Source organism: Dendropsophus ebraccatus, chromosome 6 (assembly GCF_027789765.1).
Source record: "Dendropsophus ebraccatus isolate aDenEbr1 chromosome 6, aDenEbr1.pat, whole genome shotgun sequence".
Classification (NCBI taxonomy): domain Eukaryota; kingdom Metazoa; phylum Chordata; class Amphibia; order Anura; family Hylidae; genus Dendropsophus; species Dendropsophus ebraccatus.
In genome coordinates, this window is record NC_091459.1 from 28290877 (window position 1) to 28314497 (window position 23621).

Genomic DNA, 23621 nt, shown 5'->3' on the forward strand with positions numbered 1-23621 from the left:
CAGTGCTTCTGTCTGCCACCTCTGTCCGAGACAGGAATTGTCCAGAGCAGCAACAAATCCCCATAGAAAACCTTCCTTTTTTTTGTGTGTAAATTTTTTATTTATTTTTCATGAAGATTGATAGTTTACTTTTATTTTAAAATATCAATAGAAAACCTTCATACTCTTGATATTTTCAAATACAAGTAAATTATCAATCTTTATAACTTTGAAACCAGTTGATTTGAAAGAAAAAGATTTTTTGCTAGACAACCCCTTTAAGTTATATGGTCAACCCACTACCCATACTGATTTTAGTCCTAGTTAGATGTCATTTATACTTTTAGATTTTTATAAGATAGACTTATTTATTCAATAACTAACATTTTTTTAAAAAGTGACATTTATATAATTTTTTTTCTTTTTCAGAGAATGTATCTAAAATGTATATAATTGAGTGTGACTAAAATGTATATAATTTTGGAAAAGACATCTGCGTGTTTTGACAGGTGTACCAAGATACAGAGTAAAGAAAACAGGAAAGATATATAAGAAACAGCAGAAACACAAAGCTCTCAATTGCGTATAAATTCTCAATGCTTCCCTTATATATAGTTTTTCAGAAACCATCACCTCAATACAGCTATACAGCAACAAGCACATACTAATAGGAAGAATTAGGCCTATGAGTGGGGCCTCTATGCTGGTTGTTTGTGCAGAGTACTCAGCTTGTATGGCCATGTGTAAACAGTCCTGCATATGTAGGTTTATTAGGTAGTCCTAAGTTTAATGGTCTACAAAGTCCCCGATTCTGCAGTGATTTACTTTCCCAGTGCTGGAACAAAACAGATTTATTAGCATCTCCTTGAAAGACCTTTTTACATGCTCGGACTGAGCCACATTTTACTGTTGCCCCCCCCTTAAGAAACAGGTTTCAACCCTAACAGTCCTGTCAGGCCGAGGGAGTGAGTGATTACTAGTAATTTCTATATGCTTAGCCTCTGGGCTTCTCTGTGTACATTAACACTTTTTAATTTTGCATGCTGTCACGACTGTCTACAGAATTCTCTAATGTCCGACTTTTAAGATGAAAGCGATACATGTGACACATTACATCCTGCAAGTATTACTTTAAGAGTTATTTATATGCGAGGTTAATGCAAATACAGTTTTGTACTGCGTATAAGACTACTTTTTGACCCAGGAAAATCTCAAAACTCAGGGGTCGTCTTATAGGGGGAAAAACTTTGGAACCGGACTGGAGAATCTACGATGGGGGGAGCTTTAAAAAACGTCCGCATTGCCACCGTATGCGGTAACCGCAGTGTCGGACTGGGGTATCTTGGGCCCACCAGGGAATATTTTATTCTAGGGGCCCACCCTACATACACCAGATATACCCAGCGCCAAACCTTTCACATTACTATAGCGACTTTGCACAGTGCTGTGTATGTGACCGGCAATGCTCGCTCACTGTTAGTAACTGGTCAGACACTCTATGCCAGGGATTGGGAACCTTAGGCCTTTCAGCTGTTGCAAAACTACAATTCCCATCATGCCTGGACAGTATTCGGCTGTCCAGGCATGATGGGAGTTGTAGTTTTGCAACAGCTGGAAGGCTGAAGGTTCCCCATCCCTGTTCTAGTGTGTAGGAGCTGTCCAGACATGATGGGAGTTGTAGTTTTGCAGCTAATGGAGGGTTGAAGGTTCCTCATCCCTGCTCTATGCAAACGGCAAAGCCATCCACTTAAGTTTCTTGAAAGGGGAAGTCCCATGAAACTAAAGCTAAACAGGGATGCAGACGTCCTGCTCGGGGCCCACCAATGGGTAGGGCCCACCGACGCATTCCCCTGCTCCCCTGTGGGCCAGTCCAAGCCTAGGTAACTGTATGAAGGGCAGAGCAAGCTGCAGGCATCCAGAGTATGGAAAAAAGATATGGTAGAGCGGTGATGTGCCCAGAAAAACACAACTCTTTCACCAGGCAGGCTTCAGTTTCTCTAAAAAAAAAAAAAAAAAAAAGTGATGTCACGACCCAGTCTACACCTGAAGGGTTCAGCAGAGGGCGCAGTATATGTAGAAATTACATAATTTCTTACATGTACTTTCTACATATATTGCACCCCCTCCTAGACCCTTCAGGTACATACAGCCGGGTTGTAACATCACATTTTGCCTGAACTACGAAATTGAGGGAAATAGCACTATGGGGGAGATTTATCAAACATGGTGTAAAGTGAAACTGGCTCAGTCGCCCCTAGCAACCAATCAGATTCCATTTTTCATTCCTCACAGACTCTTTGGAAAATGAAAGGTGGAATCTGATTGGTTTCTAGGGGCGACTGAGCAAGTTTCACTTTACACCATGCTTGATAAATCTCCCCTTAGATGTGCATTTCCCATAGTTAATGTACATTATGGAATTTTTCCAACTTTGCTTATGTAATAACATATTAAAAATACATTTTGGCCTGAGTTGTCCTTTAAATGTCTACAAGAGAATGATTTTAAAAAAACTGCATAATGTGAACATACTCAAGAAGCAGTGAAGTACTTCAAAGAGTTTGAAAACAATCAAGTTATTGTTATCAGGTTGTAGCTTCTTGTAGAGTGTTGTCTATTGCCCCCTCCTCAAATCCCCCACAGCCTAATATTCATACCCCCAAGGTTGATTCACTCTCTCAGGCTCTTATTCATACCCCTGCATGAACCTAGCTTTTACACCCCACTTTGAAATAAAGTTTATGCCCATCTGACAATTCAGGATAAAGTCAACCAAGATAGTGAAGGAAATAAAAAAAATCTCACTATGTCTTGTAAATAGGGTAGAGGTAGAAGCAACAAAATCAGGACATCTAAGGCTACAAAATGGTATCAAAATTACATTTTCTATATTGACCACTGGGCCCCTTTAAAAAAAGGTTGCTTTGGATCAGGTAAAACTTTAACCCTGTATTAGACCAGACAGTTATCTTTCTAAATAGTTGATAATTGCCGCATGTGATAGACCCAGCAATCTAATGAACAAGTATTGTTTGCTCATCCTCTGGTCATTGGGATTATGTGTGCATAAAGATTTATCCGTTTGTCAGTAGCATACTGTATATCCCTATGGAGATCCACATTTTTGGATATAGAGACTGTGCACATGCTGGAAGTCCTTGCTCAGTCAACAGTACATGCGCCTTAAAGGCACATACATGGTTGTATGGTGTCCACACTTAAAAATCCGGGTCAGGTCTCATGGATTCCCTGGAGGGCCATGCATTAGGGCCCTATTCCACTGGACGATTATCGTTTGCATAATCGTTAACGATTAACGATCTCAAACGACAGCTATTGCGAAAGACCTGAAAACGTTCACACATTTCCATGGAACGATAATCGTTACTTATGATCGTAATTGCGATCGGTTTTTCTTCCCTATTTATTCGCTATTGCGTTCGTATCTATTGCAAACGACCGAACGACGTCTTATTCAATGCGAACGATTTGCAAACGAGCAACGATAAAAATAGGTCCAGGTCTTATAAAGTGATCAATGATTTCTCGTTCGGTCGTTAATCGTTAACTGCATTTCAACCGAACGATTATCGTTTAGATTCGAACGATTTAACGATAATCTGAACGATAATCGTCTGGTGGAATAGGGCCCTTAGGGCTGCAAAGCCTCCAAGACCAACCAGGGGATCCTCCAGTCCTATGGGGTGTCAGTCCAACACTGTGGCCAGGGCACAGAAGTACACTGGAGTGAATGCAGCCATAGACAGCTACAATAAAGGTATAAGTGTAGGCAGTTTGGGCCATTTTTTCTAGGTGAAAGTTTTTTGTTTTTTTTTAACATCAGCAGCATGTGCTTTTAGCTATGGATGGTTGGTTAGTTGTTTTATACCATGGCGAGGCAGTAGGGAGAGTATAAGATTTCATGCGTAGATAATGGTATTTTGTCACTTAATTCCAGTGCATGACTGAACTCAACTCAACAATCAACATTTTTTAGGTTACAAAGTAATATACAAAAGTTATGCACTATCCTAATTTAGGAGAATGGAAGTTATTATATTCATAGACTTATATACTTTGTAAATAAGAAGAGTAAATATTCTATCTTAGAATGCGCAGAAAATGTATTAGCATTGGCCATAAAAAATAATTTTATCAGCAGAACAAAAACAGCTTAAAGTGACACTGTCTCCCCCTATTTGCATTTTGACTGCTCTCCACAGGTGTAAAGGGTAAATGTTACAGCTTTCTTTACTTATTTTATATCACACCTCATGGTGCTTGTTCTGGTAAAAAGTCGTTTTTATCGCCTGTGGATTGGTATATGTGGGCGGGGCCTGCAGCCTTTGTGCCACATCGCTCCGCCCCTAGCGCCACTTATCCCCACCCTCATCCATGACGTCATCATCACATAGGCCCCACCCCCTCAGCAGCCATTGGAAGGGCCAGCCTAAAGCTCTAGGCCCCACCCCCCTAGATTGTCCTACACCAGTGGCCGCTGAGGGGGCAGGGCCTATGCGGCGATGACGTCACGGATGGGGGCGGGTATAAGTGGCGCTAGGGGTGGAGCAATGTGGCACAAAGGCCACATGGCCCCGCCCACATATACCAATCAACAGGTGATAAAAACGACTTTTTACCAGAACAAGCACCATGAGGTGTGATATAAAATAAGTAATGAAAGCTGTAACATTTACCCTTTACACCTGTGGAGAGCAGTCAAAATGCAAATAGGGGGTGACAGTGTCACTTTAACTTCTGATACCACGGTCAACACTAACTTTTTCTATTCACTAGTTTCTGTGCATTAAGGTTTTCAGTAGTGTTTTTCTTGCCTCCCCCCCCCCCCCCCCCCCCAAAAAAAAAAAAAAAAAAAAGTTTTTTTTGCTATGTTTGTGGCATTTTTTACTTTATTTGTATATTGTGTTTTGGTACAGTTTGTTTTTTGGGTCAGCATTATGACCTGAGCACAGAGTTCATTGCTTAAGTGTGTGTTCGGGTCCGAATGTCAACCCGAACGCACCCGCACCAGAAAAGAATTAAGTGACCTCTTCCTTGCTAGGGTGGGCGCCAGACTCGGCACACTGAGTTTTCTGTGTGCTGGGTCGCTGATGAGGGGGTGGGGGTCAAAAACTGACAGTCTGGCCTCCAGAAGTTTAAAGGGGAACTCCAGGTAGAGGTTAAAAAAAGTAAACTTCTGCAGAAGCATAAAGCATTACTTACCTGTCTAACACAGTTTTGAAACGACCAAAAATCCATTTGTTGGGGGGGGGGGGGGGGGGGTTGTTCTCTGTTTTGTGTTTCTGTCCTTCCTGGTTGATGAGTTCCCAAAATGCAATGCTTTCCCTCAGCTGATCATCACATCCCATCACAATCAGAAAAATTAGTGCAGCACCTGCTTCTGGCCGAACAGAGATGGTAAATCACTCAGGGGATTGGGGGATCCAGCCAAGCCGCCTGTCTGCATCATCAGCCTGTGCTCAGCAAACACACACAGTGTGAGACAGAGGCATGGAACATTTGTCTCCTAAGGGGGGAGAGCAGGGGGAGCAGGAGACAATGTGAATTGGCACAGAGGCCATTTTTTTCACTTCCTAGATTTCTATCAGCTACCAGTGTGGCAGAACTGTACAGAAACGGTAATACATTGTATAGACACATCTATATAACTTTTAATGTACTTTTAATAGAAAACAAGTTTTTCTTATCCGGAGTTCCCCTTTAACTGAACCATTAGAGCAGTGTGTTAAACTTACTCTTGCTTTATCTGCCGTCAGTATTTAATCAGCTGCCAAGGTGGGGCACCGCTGCAGCTGCTGATTGACTGAACAGAGACTCCTGCAGTTCTAGTACAGCCAATAAGCGGCTGCAGTGGTGTCATGCCTCAGCCGCTAATTGCGCCAAAGCTGGGCACACATCATGCCCCGTGTGCCGGGTCAGGTGAGAAGATGTCTTATGGTGAGTATGAAGACCACCCTCCACCCCTGCTTTGCGCCTGTCCCAGCATGAAAGGGGTCACTTATCCCCCTTCCTTGCACTGGCACAGGCGTAGTGCGAAATCAGCTTTGCAGGGTTTTTTTTTTTTTAAATTAAAAAAAATTAAAAAAAGGTGTGTAGGGTTCCCCCCATTTCCATAACCAGCCAGGTCAAATACCAAACAGCAGCAGCCTAGTAGTACCAGGGTGGGAAGAGTAATTTATTTTTGCCCTCCCTGCCTATTAATACCAGCCTGTCACCGTCCAAACCAAGAGTGCCATTTTTTACGCTGGTACCTAGCTCTTCCCAGTACCTTCGTGTGGGTGGCTACTGGGTAATAATGTGGAGGTTAGTGTTAGCCATTTTACCGGCGAACACTAAGCCCTGGATTGGAAATTGCTGTCGGCTTTCACTACTAAGCCTGTAAAGTAAAGAAAGAAAGACAATACACAAGTGAAAAATATTTTTGATTCTCATAAAAACACCCCCAACAACCCCGGTTGACCATTTTATTAAACCAAAAAAAATCTGCTAATCATCGACATATTCATGGAATCCAACGGAATCCTTAGGATACCGATATCTGAAAAACACAAAGAAAAGACAGAAAAAGGCAGGAACAGAACACTCATCATTTTGACAGGTGTTCTGCCCCTTACCCTATGCAGCATCTGTATAGATAACTGCTCACAGTGTGACTCCGAGGGAGTTAAGTGAGGATGCATTGCATTGGGGCTTAATACTCACCATCAAACGTCGTCTTTCTTCACCAGGCCCAGCACACTGAGCTTGATGTGTGTCGGGCTCTGGCTCCTCAAATATCTGCTTAGCCAATCAGAGGCTGAGGTGGGACACTGCTGCAGCCACTGATTGGCTGAGCGGAAACTGCAGGAGTCTCTGCTCAGCCAATCAGCGGCTGTGTCCCACCTTAGCCCTGATTGACAACGGGTGGGTGCATTTAACTAAACACATGGCATTTTTTGGGTTTTCTGCTAAAACTGTGGCAGTGTGAAATCAGCCTTAAGGTTTTTATGTTTCAGTAGTCTTATATATTCCTTTTGCAGAGATAACAAATAAGCTAATTTGCTGGTTTAACTCAATGTGTACCTTTTTTTTTTTTTTTTTTTTTTAGATTTCCAACATGCCAAGCTGACGTATGTGGTTCAATAGGCGTCCCTACAGTCAAGTATGTATTACTTGTACTGCTGTGAAAAGATTTCCAGTTAATGAGCACATCTGTATCCTACTCCTGTCCTGAGGACTTCCCTGTTCTAATTCATGAGCCAGCAGGATGTGGTCGCTGCGCTATCAGAACGCCTCCTCGTAGCTGCATACAAAGGCCAAGTGGATAATGTTGTGCAGCTTATCAACAAGGGTGCCAAGGTAGCAGTTACCAAGGTAACTAGAAAATCACTTATCATATCGTAACAATGGTAAATCGTGCTTAGCCCATTTTGTAACAGTAAGTGTATCTCGGTATAGGAGAAGCCACAGACATGCATTAGGCTTGCTGACGTTTTGTTACGGCAGAATGAACATACAGAATTTTCAACAACGTGGTATTGTACATAATAGGTTCCGAAAAAGTAGTATAGTATGGTTTGTCTGTTGTCAGATGTATTCTTCTTCAGTAATGCTGGCGGTAGTAAAAGTTTAACTTTTTTAACATAGTTATTAAAGCGAATGTACCACCTGTACACTGCTTTTTTGTTTTTTACATTAATAGACTGGTGCGGGATGTCGGTGCTGTGGTCCTTTTTTTTGAACCGCGGCCCGGTTTCTGCGCATGGCGCAGGTCTATCACGGAGCACTGGTGGGGATGAAGCACTGTAGGCGGGCTGGCCGGCCCCCATTGTGACAAAACCCCTTCCCCTCTGTAATGCGGCTCCATTAGAATTAATGGAACTGCGTCACAGGGTAGAGCCAATCGTCACAATGGGGGCCGCCCAGCCTCCAGTGCTTCATCCCCACCACTGGGAAGCCAGTGCCGGTCTATTCATGTAAGGGGAAGCCGGTGCCAGTCTATTCATGTAAAAAACAAAAAAGCGATGTATCGGTGGTACATTCGCTTTAATCCCCTTATTGTTTTGAAAGAGTTCTTCTCGTCCCAATAGCATCCCTCCCCCAAACTACTGTTACATTACTGTGGCCTTCAGTTTAGGACAAGCTCATTGTATCCTGGTGCCATTATTTGTGTAAAAAAGATCTTTTATACTGTGGGCGCTGTGTCAAAGAGGCGGGGCCTACAGCATCCATGCCCTAGGCCTGCAGTGCTTCTCTCCTTTTCTTCCCCACCTTTCTTCTTCTTAGCTACACCCCTGGACTACCTTGAACAGGCTGAAGAGAGGTGCTGCAGGCCAAGGGCACAGATGCTCTAGGCCCCGCCTCTTTGACACCCCACTGCCCACGCAAATAAGACACCAGGAAATAAACGTTCACCAGGACAGGACATGGATTAAATGAAGCAACCAGAGGTTTTTTTTTTTCTTTTGGGGGGGGGGGGGGGAGAAAGGGTCAGGGGTGGCTGCAGATTCACTTTAATGAAAAAAACAATTTGACATTTCTAATTTTTTTTCTTCTTTCCGTGGTTCACTGTGTGGTCAAACTTACATGTTATGTTGATTCTTCAGGTGTATAATCACAACAGTAATCAATGTGTGTGTGTGTGTGTTTTTTTTTTTTTAATTATGTACTACTTTTAAAAAAATAAGGTGGGAATCTATCGAGCAACATTTTATACGTTTCAAATTCCCCACATGTCCGCAAACTTATCCTATGCATATGAGGCTGCCATGCAGAAGCTTCAGAAATCTACGCCAACTCCCAGGTGGTGTACATTTTTGCCATAGATTGTGTGTAGCTGCAGGGGTAAATTATGATAAATGTCTCCCTTCGTGCAATTCCACACATAATGATACCAAATATGCTTTTTTTCCCAAATATTATATGATAAATAGGAAATTGGGTGATTTTAAATTTTTTACACATTATTTTCCAGCAGTGTCCTCCTTATCAATACAGACAGGAGCACAGTGAAGGGTGACATCAGTATATATATTTATATATATATATATATATATATATATATATATATATACATACCGGTGTGTGTGTGTGTGTGTGTGTATATATATATATATATATCAGAGGTAAATACACAATACCTAATGCATGCAACTAAGGGTCCCCCTCCATGATAAGCGACCTTTATAAAGGTCACTGAGCATGCCCAGAAGCCTTTTTCTTTCATTGTGGTGGGACAGGTCCTGTCTGTTATTCAATTGCTTCATTGTGTGCAGCGGTGAATTCGGATGTGTGTGCCTGCATCCGAATTCAGCAGAAGTGAACATCATCTTCAGGTCGGGATGATCTTCAGTAACACCTGCTTTTCTGTGATGCAGCCGGATCACAGAACGGCCGATGTTATACATAACGTAACAGAATTGCACCGGATTTCATACTGCGAGCTCAGAGCGAAATCCGCTGCGATTCCCTTACTGCCAGTTTGAATAGAATTACATACATTACAATAGAATTGCATTACATAATTACATACATATGTAATCCTAACTGGCAGTACGGGAATCACTGTGAACCCACCCTAACTGTGGCTACATGAGTTGCACTGAACAGCGGCCAGCTAGGACTCTGTCGCTTAAGGGCCCGCGTAAACCTGGAGCTCGCACAGCTTAAATGTTAATGTTCAGTTTCCATTCCTGAATGGGTGCCATTTGTTTCCTTATATAATGTGATTTTGTCATCATGCAGTAAAATTGGCATGGCTAACGGCGAGGACTCCATCACAAGTGGCTGTGTTTGGTTGTATAGGGGCCTGTGCTACTGGGAATTTGAGTCATGAAATGCCTCTCGGAGATGTCATAAATGTCAGCATATAGCATTACTTCAGCACACACCTTGGAGAGCGTCCACCAACAACTGTAAGGTCACGGTGTTTGCATTACTGTACTGAATGCAGGGATTGTGGAGGCCATATGAAGCTCCTTGTTTCCCAAGCCATAGTATTTTATTACTAAAATCTACTGTAGTTGATATATCACAAATGTGAGGGAGACTCATGGTTGGATTTTTTTCAAGAATATATATAGTAATTTCCATAAAACTTGTAACTTATATCTCACCACTGGAGCAATAGATTGAAATAAGAGTCATGTCTCCTGATTTAGGGTAAGAAGCCCTGTTATACACTGGCCTTACCTTAGTCATCAAAAAAGATGTGATGACTGGATAATACCACTATGCAATGACTTGATTATTACATAGTGGCTCAATAATTCCACCATACAGTAATAAAATAGTATGGCCATTCAGTTACTTAAAGGAGTAGTTCAGCAAAAAAAAAATAAAAAAAAAATGTTTCCTTCAAATCAACTAGCACCAGAAAGTGACAGATTTTTAATTTACTTCTATTAAAAAAACTAAAGTCTTCCAGTACTTATTAGCTGCTGTATGTCTTGCATGAAATGGTGTATTCTCTGCTGTCACCTCTGTCCATGTCAGGAACTGTCCACAGTAGTGGAAAATCCCCAAGGAAAACCTCTTTTGCTCTTCAGACTGAAAAAAATACCAGTATCTGCAGGACATATAGCAGCTGATAAGTACTAAGATTACTAAGTACTTTTTTAATAGAAGTAAATAACAAATCTCTGGCACCAGTTGATTCGAAAGAAAAATATTTTTGCTGAACTACCCCTTTATTAATACCACCATAATTCCAAAAGTCCTCTCTTTATCCCCTTTACGGCACCATGATATACCCGTACGACACAGTTGCTTTAGGGGTTAATGAGCACATTGAGTAAACAACCATAGTGCAGGGAGTAAATGTAGGTAAACCTTTTTAATATTGACTTCTCCAGGAGCTAACTGGCAAAAAGCAAAATCAGTTAAGGAGATGAGCTTTACAATATGGGTTTCATGCTGGCTCAGACTGGCCCACTAGGATCTAAAGTGGGCCCCTCAACCGGCATCAGCATCCAGCGAACTCAACAAGTCCTGGGGCCCTACCCTTAGGGGGGGGGGCACACTCGGCCGACAAGTGTTGCGTCTAGTCCACCTGATACGTGCCCCTGATAAGCGCTTATAGTTACTGCATTCTGATTAACAGAGCTAGTAGCCATTGACTTCCGGCTTAGCCAAACTATTATGGCGGCTGCGGGCAACATTACACCTGTGGTCATAAGAGGCTGCTCTCTGCACCTCTTCAAGTGGGGAAAAAAAAGAAACACTGGTGGAGGCGTATGAAGTTCTCAGGGTATACTAGGACTTTCTGAGAGGACAGCCCTTTAATAAATGGCGATAATGTAAAAAAGATGAGCTGATGGTTGTGTAAAGGCTCCTCGTCGCTGCAATTCGTGCTTCAAAAGCTTTAAGGAACAGTACAAACATCAGCCCTGAAGGTCCATTATTTGTTCAACGTATATATATGTATATACAGTATATATATGCTTTAGTTGATGTTAAAATATTATTACCAGTATACCAAGACCAATATTACCAATAATGCCAGTGTATAAGCACACCTTGACGACTACCATTACCACCACATTGTGACTTATACCCCTATCCCATTATTCAGTAAAATCAGTGTATACAAACACCAGTATCTGACCCATACACTAATCCATGTAGAGGTAGATTTTACAAAGGCTTTAAACACCATATAAGTGATTACAGTGCAGTTGCATCCAGTGACTTGCAGGTGATATCTTCTCTCATAGGAGCTGTTACCTTTCCATTTCTTCTCCATCTGGCCCAGCTATCATAAAGACCTTCTGATAATGACTTATCTTCACAGAATCTATATCTTCGCACCTCTATAAAAAACTGCCTATCTGTATTGCTCCACACAGTAACAGTGCCCACCTTGTGCCCCAATGTAATTCCATTTTTGGCCAATAAGTCCCAGTTTGAGCTTTCATATAGTACCTAGGCCCCCATATAATGGAAATCCCCCCTCTGTGTCCTCATATAGTAGAAAGTCCCTCATCTGTGCCCTAATATAGTAGCTAAACCCCTTATGTGTGCCCATATAAAAGTTTGTCCCTGTCTGTGCTCCCAGCTTTAAGGGGCTGTCCAGCGAAAAGCTTTTTCTTCGAAATCAACTGGTGTCAGAAAGTTATATAGATTTGTAATTTACTTTTATTTAAAACTCTCAAGTCTTTCCATACTTATCAGCTGCTGTATGTCCTGCAAGAAATGCTGTTTCCTTTGCAGTCTGACACAGTGCTCTCTGCTGCCACCTCTGTCCGAGACAGGAAGTGTTTAGAGCATGAAAGGTTTTCTATGGGAATTTGCTCCTGCTCTGGACAGTTCCTGTCTCAGACAGAGATGTCAGCAGAGAGCACTGCGTCAGACTGAAAAGTAAACAACACTTCCTGCAGGACATACAGCAGCTGATAAGCATGGGAAGACTTGAGATTTTTAAATAGACGTAAATTACAAATCTATATAACTTTCTGACACCAGTTGATTTGATGCTGGGAGTTTTGAGGTCAGGTCCGCAGTTATTTACGGATGTGTGAATGGCCCCTCACCCTGTGGAGATGCTGTGGCCTGACCGGTATAGAGCTGTGCATGCAAGTATATGCATAATATTATATAATATATAATAATAATTATATAATATTGCATATTACTATTATTATTCCATTTTTATTCATTAAGCCTGTCTGTTCATTATGCGGGATGTTGTTTTGTGGTTTGTGTGTTTTGATATTTTTGTAAATCAGTTTGTAAACGGAGTCTTTTGGATAATAAATGCCCTTTCGCTAAGAAACCTGTCCGAGCACATATCTACATGATAAACTGCTCCTGGCCTTGAGTCATCTGACAGTCTACCTTTCCTCTGTTGCCTAGAGACAATACGATCCTAATTGTCATTGCGTTACCTGAAACCTAGGCCTGGATCCTTTCCAGGTGCTGTGAACAGGAAATGCACCTTGCTGTGGTTATGTCAATTATTTGACACTCGGCAAAAGGTCATATATAGATCAGTGATCCTAATCTTTAACCAACACAGCAATGCTTGTGTATGAAAGAGTAAGTAAAAAACTTTATATTTCTGCCTATGGGGGAGCTAGGTGCTGATTAGAGAGGAGCGAACCTCAAGCATGGTTGGGTTCATCTAAACTCAAGCATTTGGCATTTGATTACCGGTGGCTGAAGAAGTTGGATGCAGCCCGAGGGAGATCTTGAAAACATGGACACAGCCTATGGCCTATGGCTGTATCCATGTTTTGCAGGCAGCCTTAGGGCTGCATCCATCTTCTTTAACCACCACCAGTGCGGCGACCCCGCCCTGAACCGCCGCGATCCCGGGTGCTATTAATAGCCTGGGACCGGAGCTATTAGCGGGCGCGGTCCGATCGCCGCACCCGCTAATGAGCCGTTTAGATGCAGCTGTCATGGCTGACAGCTGCATCTAAATTGCTCTTAATCCCCCTCCACGGTGGTCTAGTGGGCGGATTGCCCCCCCTCCCGCGCGTGCGATGCGGAGGGGCGATCTGTTTAACTTACCACCCCTCAGCGTAATGATGAATGATGATGATCCCGGCTCGGTATTCTGCTGATCTGGTCTGCAGCAGACCAGACCAACAGATCTAATGGATCAGTGCTCTGTAATATAGGCAGCATTGATCTTAATGGGAGATCAATGCTGTGTATATAGAAGTCCCCCAGGGGACTTCTAATTACTGTGTTAAAAATAAAAAAAAATTGCGTTTTATTTTCAATTTCACTGCACAAATATTTTTTTCCCGGTATCGTAGCGTATTTTATGGAAAAATTAAGTCTGTCATTGCAAAGTACAATTAGTGGGCAAAAAATAAGGGTTCGTATGGGCCTGTAGGTGAAGAAAAGGAAGTGCTACAGCCTTTTAAACGCAAGGAGGAAAAAACAAAAGAGCAAAAATGAAAATTTGCATGGCCCTAAAGGGGTTAAAGGGGTTTGTCTGGGGAGCAGAAGACGGTGAAAGCCTTCTGCTTTTCAGCTTTCACGTCTTGGAAGTATGGGCGCTATTATATGCGACTATTATTGTGCAGAAAAACGTTATAACGTTCGAATTTAAACGCTAATCATCCTTTGCAATTGCAGGCAACAATCGAAAAATTGTTTGTGTGTCGTTAACCGTTGACTTTGATCTGACCCTAAAATCATCATTAATTGTTCAGTGTAATTCAACAATTGTTCGCTGTAATTCCGAATTTGTTCACTAACCGTTCAGTGTAATTCCACAGCGTTCCTTCTATTGACGGAATCAGATGGAGTAAAACGACCATAGTAGCGATCGCCACTAACGGCTATCGTTCTGCGTAATATGGTGACCGATTTCTGGATAACGATAAATAGTCTTGTGATCGTTTATCGTTAATCCTAAAAAAATGCTTAGTCTAATAGGAGCCCAACTCTTCCAAGACGTGGAGGATATTGGTGCATATTCTGATCATCGGGTTCTAAAGGGGCTGGATGCCACCAATACTGCAGCCATTGGACTTCGCCTGCACACGATGATCAGGATATGCATCCAACCCCTGCATTACTCGAAAGGCTTACCTCAGAGACAAGTAATTGCCGTAAGTGAGCACCACAGAACAGAAGGGTTCAGCTCTCTTCTGCTCCCTGTAAAGTCTCTCTAAAGTATTTATCTAAAAGAAAGTAAACCCTTTGCCATGCAATAAAAATGTCTTGTCTTAAGTGGACACTGTCACTTTAAAAACTTTTGACAAGTTGTAAAGACATAAGATCCACAGCATCCAAACTAGTGCAATAAATCTTTATTCCATGTCTCAGTACAAAGCCGTGTTTAGACCTCAAAGAGTCTATATCAGGCATGTAGTTCTTCAAAGTTATAGGTGTACTTTAAAGTCATGCAGGTTGTATATCAACTGAGGGCAATAACAAAAAAGACAAATTTGGTCAGCTCTCCTAGAACACCATTCACACTAGGCAGGAGCAAGTTGCTATGGCTGAAGTTGCAAACACACAAAAACACAAAAAAATGCAACAGCTCACCGCAATGGCGATGCCATTGCGGTGAGCTGTTTTGTTTTGGTGTGTTTGCAAATAACTTAGGTCAATTATATATTGGTACAGAGGGAACCTGGACCACAGGTTGACAGGAAGGAAGACATAGAGTGGCCATATGTATAACATTGAGTTACACATATTAAACTTAAATTGCAAAACTGCTTGCGATCACAACCCCTGTCAATTTATAATAAAAAAAAAAAAATCATGACTGGTGCACTTTAAGTTTTAAGATTTAATGTTTAAATTAATGTTAGACATATGGCCACTAGGTGTCATCCTTTACTAAGCATGTGTACAGCTGATGCGTGTCTACATTCAGTAGCAGAGAATCCTGGGTTTGCTCGCATTGCATGGTCAGCTCTCCTGTCACACAGCACCAAAAGCTCACACAGTGGCCTTATACTGACCGATTTGTTGCATAACAAAGCATTGTCCCCTGCTAAGCATGCATAGCTGATAATATGATTAGCAATAATTTATAAAATAATTAGCCTAAGTTAATTGCCCTTAACCTGCATGATGAAGCACCTAGCAGAGTGCTGTCTCTCCCTAGCTGAAATTCTGTAATGAACTAAAAACCATTTAAACATGTTGGAATAAGCAAATCTCCTGAGTTTCACATCATTATTGTGCTCCGACCACTTACTAACCTCCCTGAATTTTTACCTTTGCCCACAGTTTTCCTTTAATACCTCCTGTATTACAGAAAAAAATGGGTTAAATTAGAAAATTTGCAAAAAGTTGAACTTTTTAAATTTCACCTCCTCTTTGCATTCCTAAGAACCACTGAAAAGGTTAAAGGGATACTCCGGAGAAATAATTATTTTTTATTTTATATATATTTTCTTTAAATCTACTAGTGTTAGAAATATATACTGATTTGAAATTATGTCTATTATAAAAAATTGGAAGTTAAAGGGATACTCTGGGCAGGAAGACTTTTTTCGCAATGGCCAGGGAGGGGGTAGATGAAGGCCACGACACCCATTTACCTCTCCAGCTTCAGCGCCTGGACCCACATAGTGCTGCTCCGGTCTGCAGTGCACTGCTATTTCCTGGTCTGTGACGCGGCTTGAGATGTGACGTTTCCAGCCTGCTCAGCCATTCATCGGCAGAGCCGGGACTAAATGGCTAAGCAGGCTGCAAACATTACGTCTCAAGTTGCGTCACAGACCAGGAAGTGGCCAAGCACCGCAGGCGAGGAGTGCCTTCATCCACCTCCTCCCCAGCCATAGCAAAAAAAAGCCCTCCTGCCTGGAGTACCCCTTTAACTGTACTTAGCTGCTGCTTTTTTTTCTCTTCTGACACAGTGCTTTCTGCTGCCACCTCTGTCTGTGACGGGAACTGTTCTTAACAGAAGCAAATCCCCATAGAAAACCTCTCCTGCCACAGACAGAGGTGGCAACAGAAAGCACTGGACTGGACTGAAAAGACACCACTTCCTGCAGGACACACAGCAGCTAATAACTATTGGAGAGGTTGCAAATTATTACAAAGTAGTTTGCAAATAACTTTCTAACTTTCGCCAGTTATTATGAAAAGTTTTTTTTCTCCTGAGTACCCCTTTAATGAGCTGGTCCCTTAGCTGGTTGGATCGCCGCTCCAGGATCTTCTTCCAGCCGACGTTGTATGACTGCCCGCTTAGCCAATCAGTCACTGGGGCGGGACACTGCTGCAGTCACTGATTGCCTTCCCTGCTGATGGATTGACTGCGCATCCAACTGCCCAAAAATAAAAATGGACGAACTTCTCCTCAAAGTTGAAGCATTACAAACTTATTAGCAAGTAAATTGAGACAGGTCAGATTTGAACAATAGGCCTTGAGGCTAAAGTAAGCTTGGTCACTAAGGGGTTAATTAGTAGTAATAAAGAAAGCTATATCTAGGTAAGATTGAGACGTCAGTTTTATTGTGTATTTGCTACCCTGAGGAAATATCCCTTTGCTATTCACTCATTCTGTAGCATTCATCAGCAACTATATCTTACCAGTGTGTAGTATTGTGTGCGCTGTAACCCCAGCCTCTTGTTATTATACCAGAAGGCATGCAGGTTTGTATACTGTGAGGGTGTAAAGCAGGTCAAGAACTGGGGGGAAAAATAGTGGTTACCAAGGAAATAAGAAAACTATGAAATCCTGAGGCTGCATGGTGTTGTGGTCTGTTTAGCTGCATTAAGAGACAAAGGAGGAACTTATCATGACCAGCATATGTGCATCTGCCTCAGAAGTCTATGCTAACTCCATTTTCGCCATGATTTATGCCTGCTCTGTAAATGTGGTACAAAAGGGGGCTATACCTTCTCCCACCCATCAGGCACATGCGGTGCGCACAAGCAGAAAGACGTAAATTTTTGCCGCGGGGCCTACTGCCATCTTGAAGTTGAGGACCCCAAAGTCTGAGTGATGGCCATTGGCTCTCTTTATAGCCGGGGTAGGGAACCTTGGCCCTCCAGCTGTTGCAAAACTACAACTTCCATCAAGCCTGGACAGCCAAAGCTTTAGCTTTGGCTGTCCAGGCATGATGGGAGTTGTAGTTTTGCAACAGCTGGAGAGCCAAGGTTCCCTACTCCTGCTTAAGAGCCATCAAAGATAGCCAAAAGCTGAATTAGTAAATGAATGGCACTTGTTCATGACCCGCCACTCCAACCAGTGGGGATTTATGTGACCCCTGTTGTTTACACGGTGTAGGTCCCCAGCAGTCTGCCCCCCTTGATTTGTTAGGGTCCATTTACATGGGTTAATTATCAGTGATGAGCATTTTAATGGTCCATTTACACAGAGCGATAAACCGCCCAATCGATCGTTTAATTTTGCAGCAACGATTTTGTTTTTATGCCGATCAGCTTTTAGACGAAGAGAGAAATTGTTCGAAAATGTTTATAATGATCGCTTAAGGCCATCTCACAGACTAGGGTGAATCTGGCAAATACTGTTAAGACAAAGCAATTTGTGATTTTTCAGTGAACGACCAGCAATGATTTGAGAACATGTTGAAAGACCATGAGGAACGATTTCTTACTCACCTGTCTGCTCCCCTGACCTGATTCTGTGCTTGTCTTGCTCTCCTCCTTTGTTTTTGATCTGTTCTCTCAGATTGTTATTTGTTGTTTGACGTGGCTGTCAGGTTTCGACTACGCCTGCCCTGACTGCTTGTGAACTTAGTACTGTAGGGTCCAACAAATGTAGAAGGATAGAAAACCGCGGCACTCACCAGATGCTAATCTTCTTGCTTTATTGTAGCCATAAATACAGGAATTCAATCCGACAGTACAAACAAGGGAGGGAGGACGAACATATGGTGCACATCAAGCGACGGACCGTTTTGTGCGCAAGCGCACTTCGTCACGGCTCACACCAGTGCCGGCTGTGACTGTTTTTCTTCTGGACAGGACTTTAGTACTGTAGGGACTGTAGGGAAAAGAACCTGTCTTGGGCAAATCATCCAGGTAGGTAGGGACTGTGGGTTCAGTTCTGGAATTGAAGATTAATAATGATTAGAGATGAGCAAACCTTGAGCACACTTGGGTTCCAAACCTGATCATACATTCTTGGAAAACATGGATACCGCCATATGTTTTCTAGGACTCCAGGTCGGCATCCAACTTCTTCAGCCATCAGTAATCAAATGACGCACACTCGGGTTTAGTACAATTTCTGGAACTATTTTTGGTTTCAAACTGAGACAAGCTTAGACATACAATATGAGATTAAGGAAAGGAAGAGGGAGTTGCCCATTAGTATGTGCTTGCTTCTGGTAGTGCTTTAGGAGAAAAAAATGGGCAATCTTTGTATTGTTTGTGGGGAGTTCAGTACCTGTAATGTGGACTGTGGTGGTGCAGCGATAAAGTAGAAAAGTCAGAGACATCTATGTCTGGGACAATTTGGGTCCAACATGAGACCCGTCCTCACTGTTATATAGTCTAGGAAGGGACAGAAGTAACATAGGATATCTGATCTCTGGAGCAAGTGGGCAATTTTAGGGCCTTGTGATGTAGCTAAGAGCTTATAAGCAAAGAAGGGGGGGAAAAATGCAGGGATAGGTGTCTTTGAGTTCTTGGAGGGTGACGGGTCGTTTTTTGGTCATGTTGATGAAGTTTATTTACCGGCAGAGGCCCCCTTTTGGACCAACAAATGAACATAGTTATGGGGTGGCCATTTTGAAACTCCAGGTTTCCTATCAGAGTGATAAACAGAGAGGAGGATGGTAGGAAGTTTGCAGTAATCTAAAATTTGTTCCACAACTTCCTCATGGATATTAGGAGGGGGTTGTCTTTAACCCAGGAGGGCATTGTGTTGGGGTTTATGGAGTAGATTAGGAAGTAAAAGGGCGGAGGCCATGTGTCAGTCTAAAGTTATATCCGTGTGGATCTCAATATATTGGAGACAATCATATATAATGCAAAAATGCACGGACAAATTCAAGGAGCAGACAGCTGGCAAAGTAAGGCCGTTGTGGAATTTTGTTTGTTGCAGAATTGTATAGGAGATTTTGGATTTTTTATCGCCCCAAATAATGGTCCCGTGTAAGTAATTAATTTCTTTCCTCCTCTGAGGGTAAGTATATATAGGGAGTGTTTCTAGTAGATAAAAATGTTTTAATTAGCATCTTATGAAAGTATGGGGAGACATTTCCAAATTGTGATAGCGTTCTAGTGTTTTAATGTATTTGTCAATACAACGCAACTTACAGTCTGTCAAAACAGATCTATAATTGCAGTGTTTTTGCATTTTAGGACATATAAAAGATAGGGACGTATGTCCAAAATTACGTTCAGAAAGGGTGACATATAAAAATGGCCAACAAATTTTGCCAAGGGCCTTTTCTGCATCCAAACAGATGACCTTTAGGATATTGACTGTGACTTCCACTGCTTTCCGGATGAAGGTGGCATAGGAAGCCTTGAGGCATTCAATAAGCCAGAGAGCCTTCGGGGTGTGTGTGTGGGGGGGGTTATCATGTTTCCAAGGAAAGCGATGTGCACCTTCAAGTGCAGGGTCAGATCTAGAGCTCTAAGAAGGAAACAAAAATATAATAATACTCTTGTGTCTGGGGGATTTAAGGGGTGAGGTAGAGCAGTAGCATTTAACCCTCAATATAAGTACCAAAAGAGTCTGGGAAGTCCTTGTAAATGTATCACGTGAATGTCTAAGGGTGGTATTACACTGGCCGATGGGGGCCCAATAATACCTGTAAACGAGTGCCGATCTGCTAGATCGGCGCTCGTTTACTGGGCCTATTACACGGCTCGATAATCGTTTAACAAGGGCTGCAAGGACATTGTTACCGATGTCCTTGCAGCCCTTGCTTATACAATATACATTACCTATCCACGCTCCAGGGCTGCCCCTGAGGTCCGCTTCTCCCTGGGTCCCGCGCGCTCTAGCTTCCGAGTGACCTGTCATCTGACAAGCCACTCAGCCAATCACAGGCCGCGGTGGTCCCGGCCTGTGATTGGCTGAGTGGCTTGTCAGATGTCAGAAGCGGACCGCAGGAGCAGCCCTGGAACATGGATAGGTAAAGTATATCGTCAGTCGCCGGCCGCGCACCGCTATTACACGTAGCGATGCACGGTCAGCGCCCGACAATTATAGGTTCTAACTTATATCAACGATGACAACGATCATCGGCTAATCGTTGTATTTATTACAATTCGGCCGATTATCGTTCAGTGTAATGGTACCCTAAGAGTCCTATACTGACATATAGGCAAAACTACTTGCAGTGGAACATATTGAGGCCTTGTCCAGGTCATTAAAAAATAACCCAGACAAGGCCTCCGGATAAAACGGTCAATGACTTGCCAGGTGCATGCTGGATGGTCTTCTCTTTCCAGGCTAGTCCTGTGGATTCATTCTGTCATGAGTGAGGGAAATTCCAGGAAAAGACTGAACACCTTTGAAATGTCAGTGAAGCTGAAGTGGATGAGTTCTTCTTTCTTGATCGCCTCCGGGATGCAAAAAAAAAGAATCGAAAGTGGTTTCTTCTTCTCCTATTTGTAGGTTGTCAAGTTGGTCTTGATGACGTCTACCTGAGCTAAAGTTTTTTTATGGACTGTGCCAAGGGACGATCAAGCCTCTTTCAGTCTGGTCTCCAGGTTGTTCAGCTTTTGTGCATTGGTGTTAATTTACGCCATTGGTAATTTGAGTGTAAGGGGGCGTGTGAATGAAATCGAGTCTTTCGCCAAGCAGTGACATTAATTGCCTGGTGGCAGAGGTAGCTTGCAGATCTACCCCGTCAGGGTGGGCATGGGAAGAGCGAGGTGGCAAAGTTGTGTTATCTGGCAGCGTTCCAGGAATTATGGTCATATTTGGAGAAGAGGTTTGCTGTGCCTGCAAACCCTTGATTTTTTTTCCTGATTCTTATTGTTTTTTTCAGTCTTTTAATTTAGAGTTTCTCAGTTTTCTCAGAGTGATAAATTTGTCTGTGACAGGTGTCCCATGAGTGGCAGTGTGGTTATTTTCGGTAAAATGAGATGGGAATGAGATTTAACATTGGAACAGTATTTCACTTTGATAGTACTCTTGTTAGTGTTATGTAGATGGAGGCATTTTGGTAGGCCTCTAAGAACGTAACAAGAGGTTTAGAACTAAAGATATGTAGTTTGTATGAGAATCTACTGCCCTCTGGTGGAAGGTGGATGAGTAGTCTATGCAAAGAGTTGCAGGGTGCTCTGATATGGCACTATGGGGGAGATTTATCAAACATGGTGTAAAGTGAAACTGGCTCAGTTGCCCCTAGCAACCAATCAGATTCCACCTTTCATTCCTCACAGATTCTATGGAAAATGAAAGGTGGAATCTGATTGGTTGCTAGGGGCAACTGAGCCAGTTTCACTTTACACCATGTTTGATAAATCTCCCCCTATGTCTCCTGTAGAGAGCATGGGGAGGTCTCCTGTATACATAAGATTAGGATACAACACAGGAAGTGAGGAGATGCCAAAGTGTTCTAAAGGAGGGATGTATTAAGTGTAGCCTGGGCCCCGGGTTGTTCACCCAACCTTAACCCCCGCCCCGCTCCCCCAGACATGACCCCGTCTTCCCCACCCAGCTGCAGTATTTCATAATAAATAGGGGGACTTATCGGGATCCTTAGGAATTGCAGCTGTGGCTGAAGACAATATGTCGCTGAGCAAATGCTGAGGTACAGCTGCGGCCAGAAAACACTGAAGGTGTCCAAGGGTTGGGCTGGACTCTGAGACACAGACTTTGTCTCGGGAGGGCTACTAGTACCCCTGTGATTTCCTGGGGAGTGAGGGAGATGATATGAGAGGGTCTGGGTCCAGGGGGATTGGAGCCGATCAAAAATATGGCCACACACTGGAAACCCAAGTAGGCCGGTTTTATGTGAGGGTATTCAATGCATATTTAGACCTAAATCTGTTAATGTTAATTGTCTATATGTTTTTTTTTTATTTAATATCCCAGCAACTTGCAGGGAAATGCTTTCCATATAGGCGGTCTTCTCACATTCATCATTGTACTCGTTTTGTTTGTGCAGCATGGACGCACCCCCTTACATCTTGCAGCCAATAAAGGACACCTTAATGTGGTACAGATCCTGTTAAAAGCCGGCTGTGAGTTGGACATTCAGGATGATGTAAGTAAAAAACATCTTTACTAATGTTAGTTTAAAAGTAAAAGCTTGTTTTACTGCTGACTTTTAATATTTTTTGGGGGAAAAATCCCCACAGCATTCCATCCAGTTATATTTCTATTTATATGTTCTGTTATAACATGTAGTGGTAATAGAATAAGGTTGGAAATGTACACTGCAGTCCTGTCATTTGTATCCTTGTATCTGATTAAGTTTTTCCACTTTCATTCTTCTATATTATTTAAGTGGTTAGACACAGCCGGCTCCCTCTGCGGCTCTTACTGTTCCCTTACATTGCGGGATATTGATGGGTTGCCCCCTGCAATACAGAAGATTAAAATATTGTATCGTCAATACGGAGCACTGTAAGGAGCACTGCTGCATCATCGTCCCACTCCTTCTAATAATAATCAATGGAGGGGGCAGGCCAGATGATGCGGCAGTGCTCCTAACAGTGCACCGGAGCGAAGATTACTCCGACTAAAAGGGCAGGCCGGTGCCGAAGAGGAAGGTAACACATATACCTTCCTCCTCAGCATCCCTGGGCCCTATGAGGTGATATCACAGGTTAGATTTCTCTAACCTGCTAATAGTTCCTCTTTAAACTTCCATTCCCAAATTATGGTAACTTTAGTAACACAGTGAAACTGTAATGCCAGTAACATTCAGAATTTAAATACTTTGGCCTTGTGAAAGAATCACTAGGATAAAAAAGACAAGTACTTCAATACTTTAAAGCAATGTGTAAAGCTGGGCATAAAAATGAGACATGTTGACGAAAATCTTCTAAATTCAGTAGGACAACCTGTTATTAATGATTCCCCCCCCCCCCCAAATAGGTGAAGGGGAGGGGGGTGTAGGGGAGGAGAGTAAAACAAGTCCTGGACATAATTGACCCTATTTGTACTAGCGAATTTGAGATTATTCTTTCTAATCTATAAATATTTAATGATTTTTTTTTCTGTATCGGAGTATGTGGCGGCCATCTTATGTGAACTACATCTCTGCCCTGTTAACAGCAGT

At 42.6% G+C, this 23621-nt stretch overlaps 1 protein-coding gene across 2 annotated transcripts in view; it reads left to right on the plus strand.

Annotated features, from left to right (window-relative positions):
- The window catches only part of ANKRD6 (ankyrin repeat domain 6), a 116226-nt gene that overhangs the window by 61663 nt on the left and 30942 nt on the right, over nt 1–23621 (plus strand). For both annotated transcript variants that reach the window (XM_069973573.1, XM_069973574.1), the window contains exons 2-3: nt 7088–7353; nt 22503–22601. In XM_069973573.1, coding sequence (XP_069829674.1) covers nt 7234–7353; nt 22503–22601 — 219 coding nt within the window. In that variant the 5' untranslated portion in view covers nt 7088–7233. The remainder of the gene's footprint in view (nt 1–7087; nt 7354–22502; nt 22602–23621) is intronic.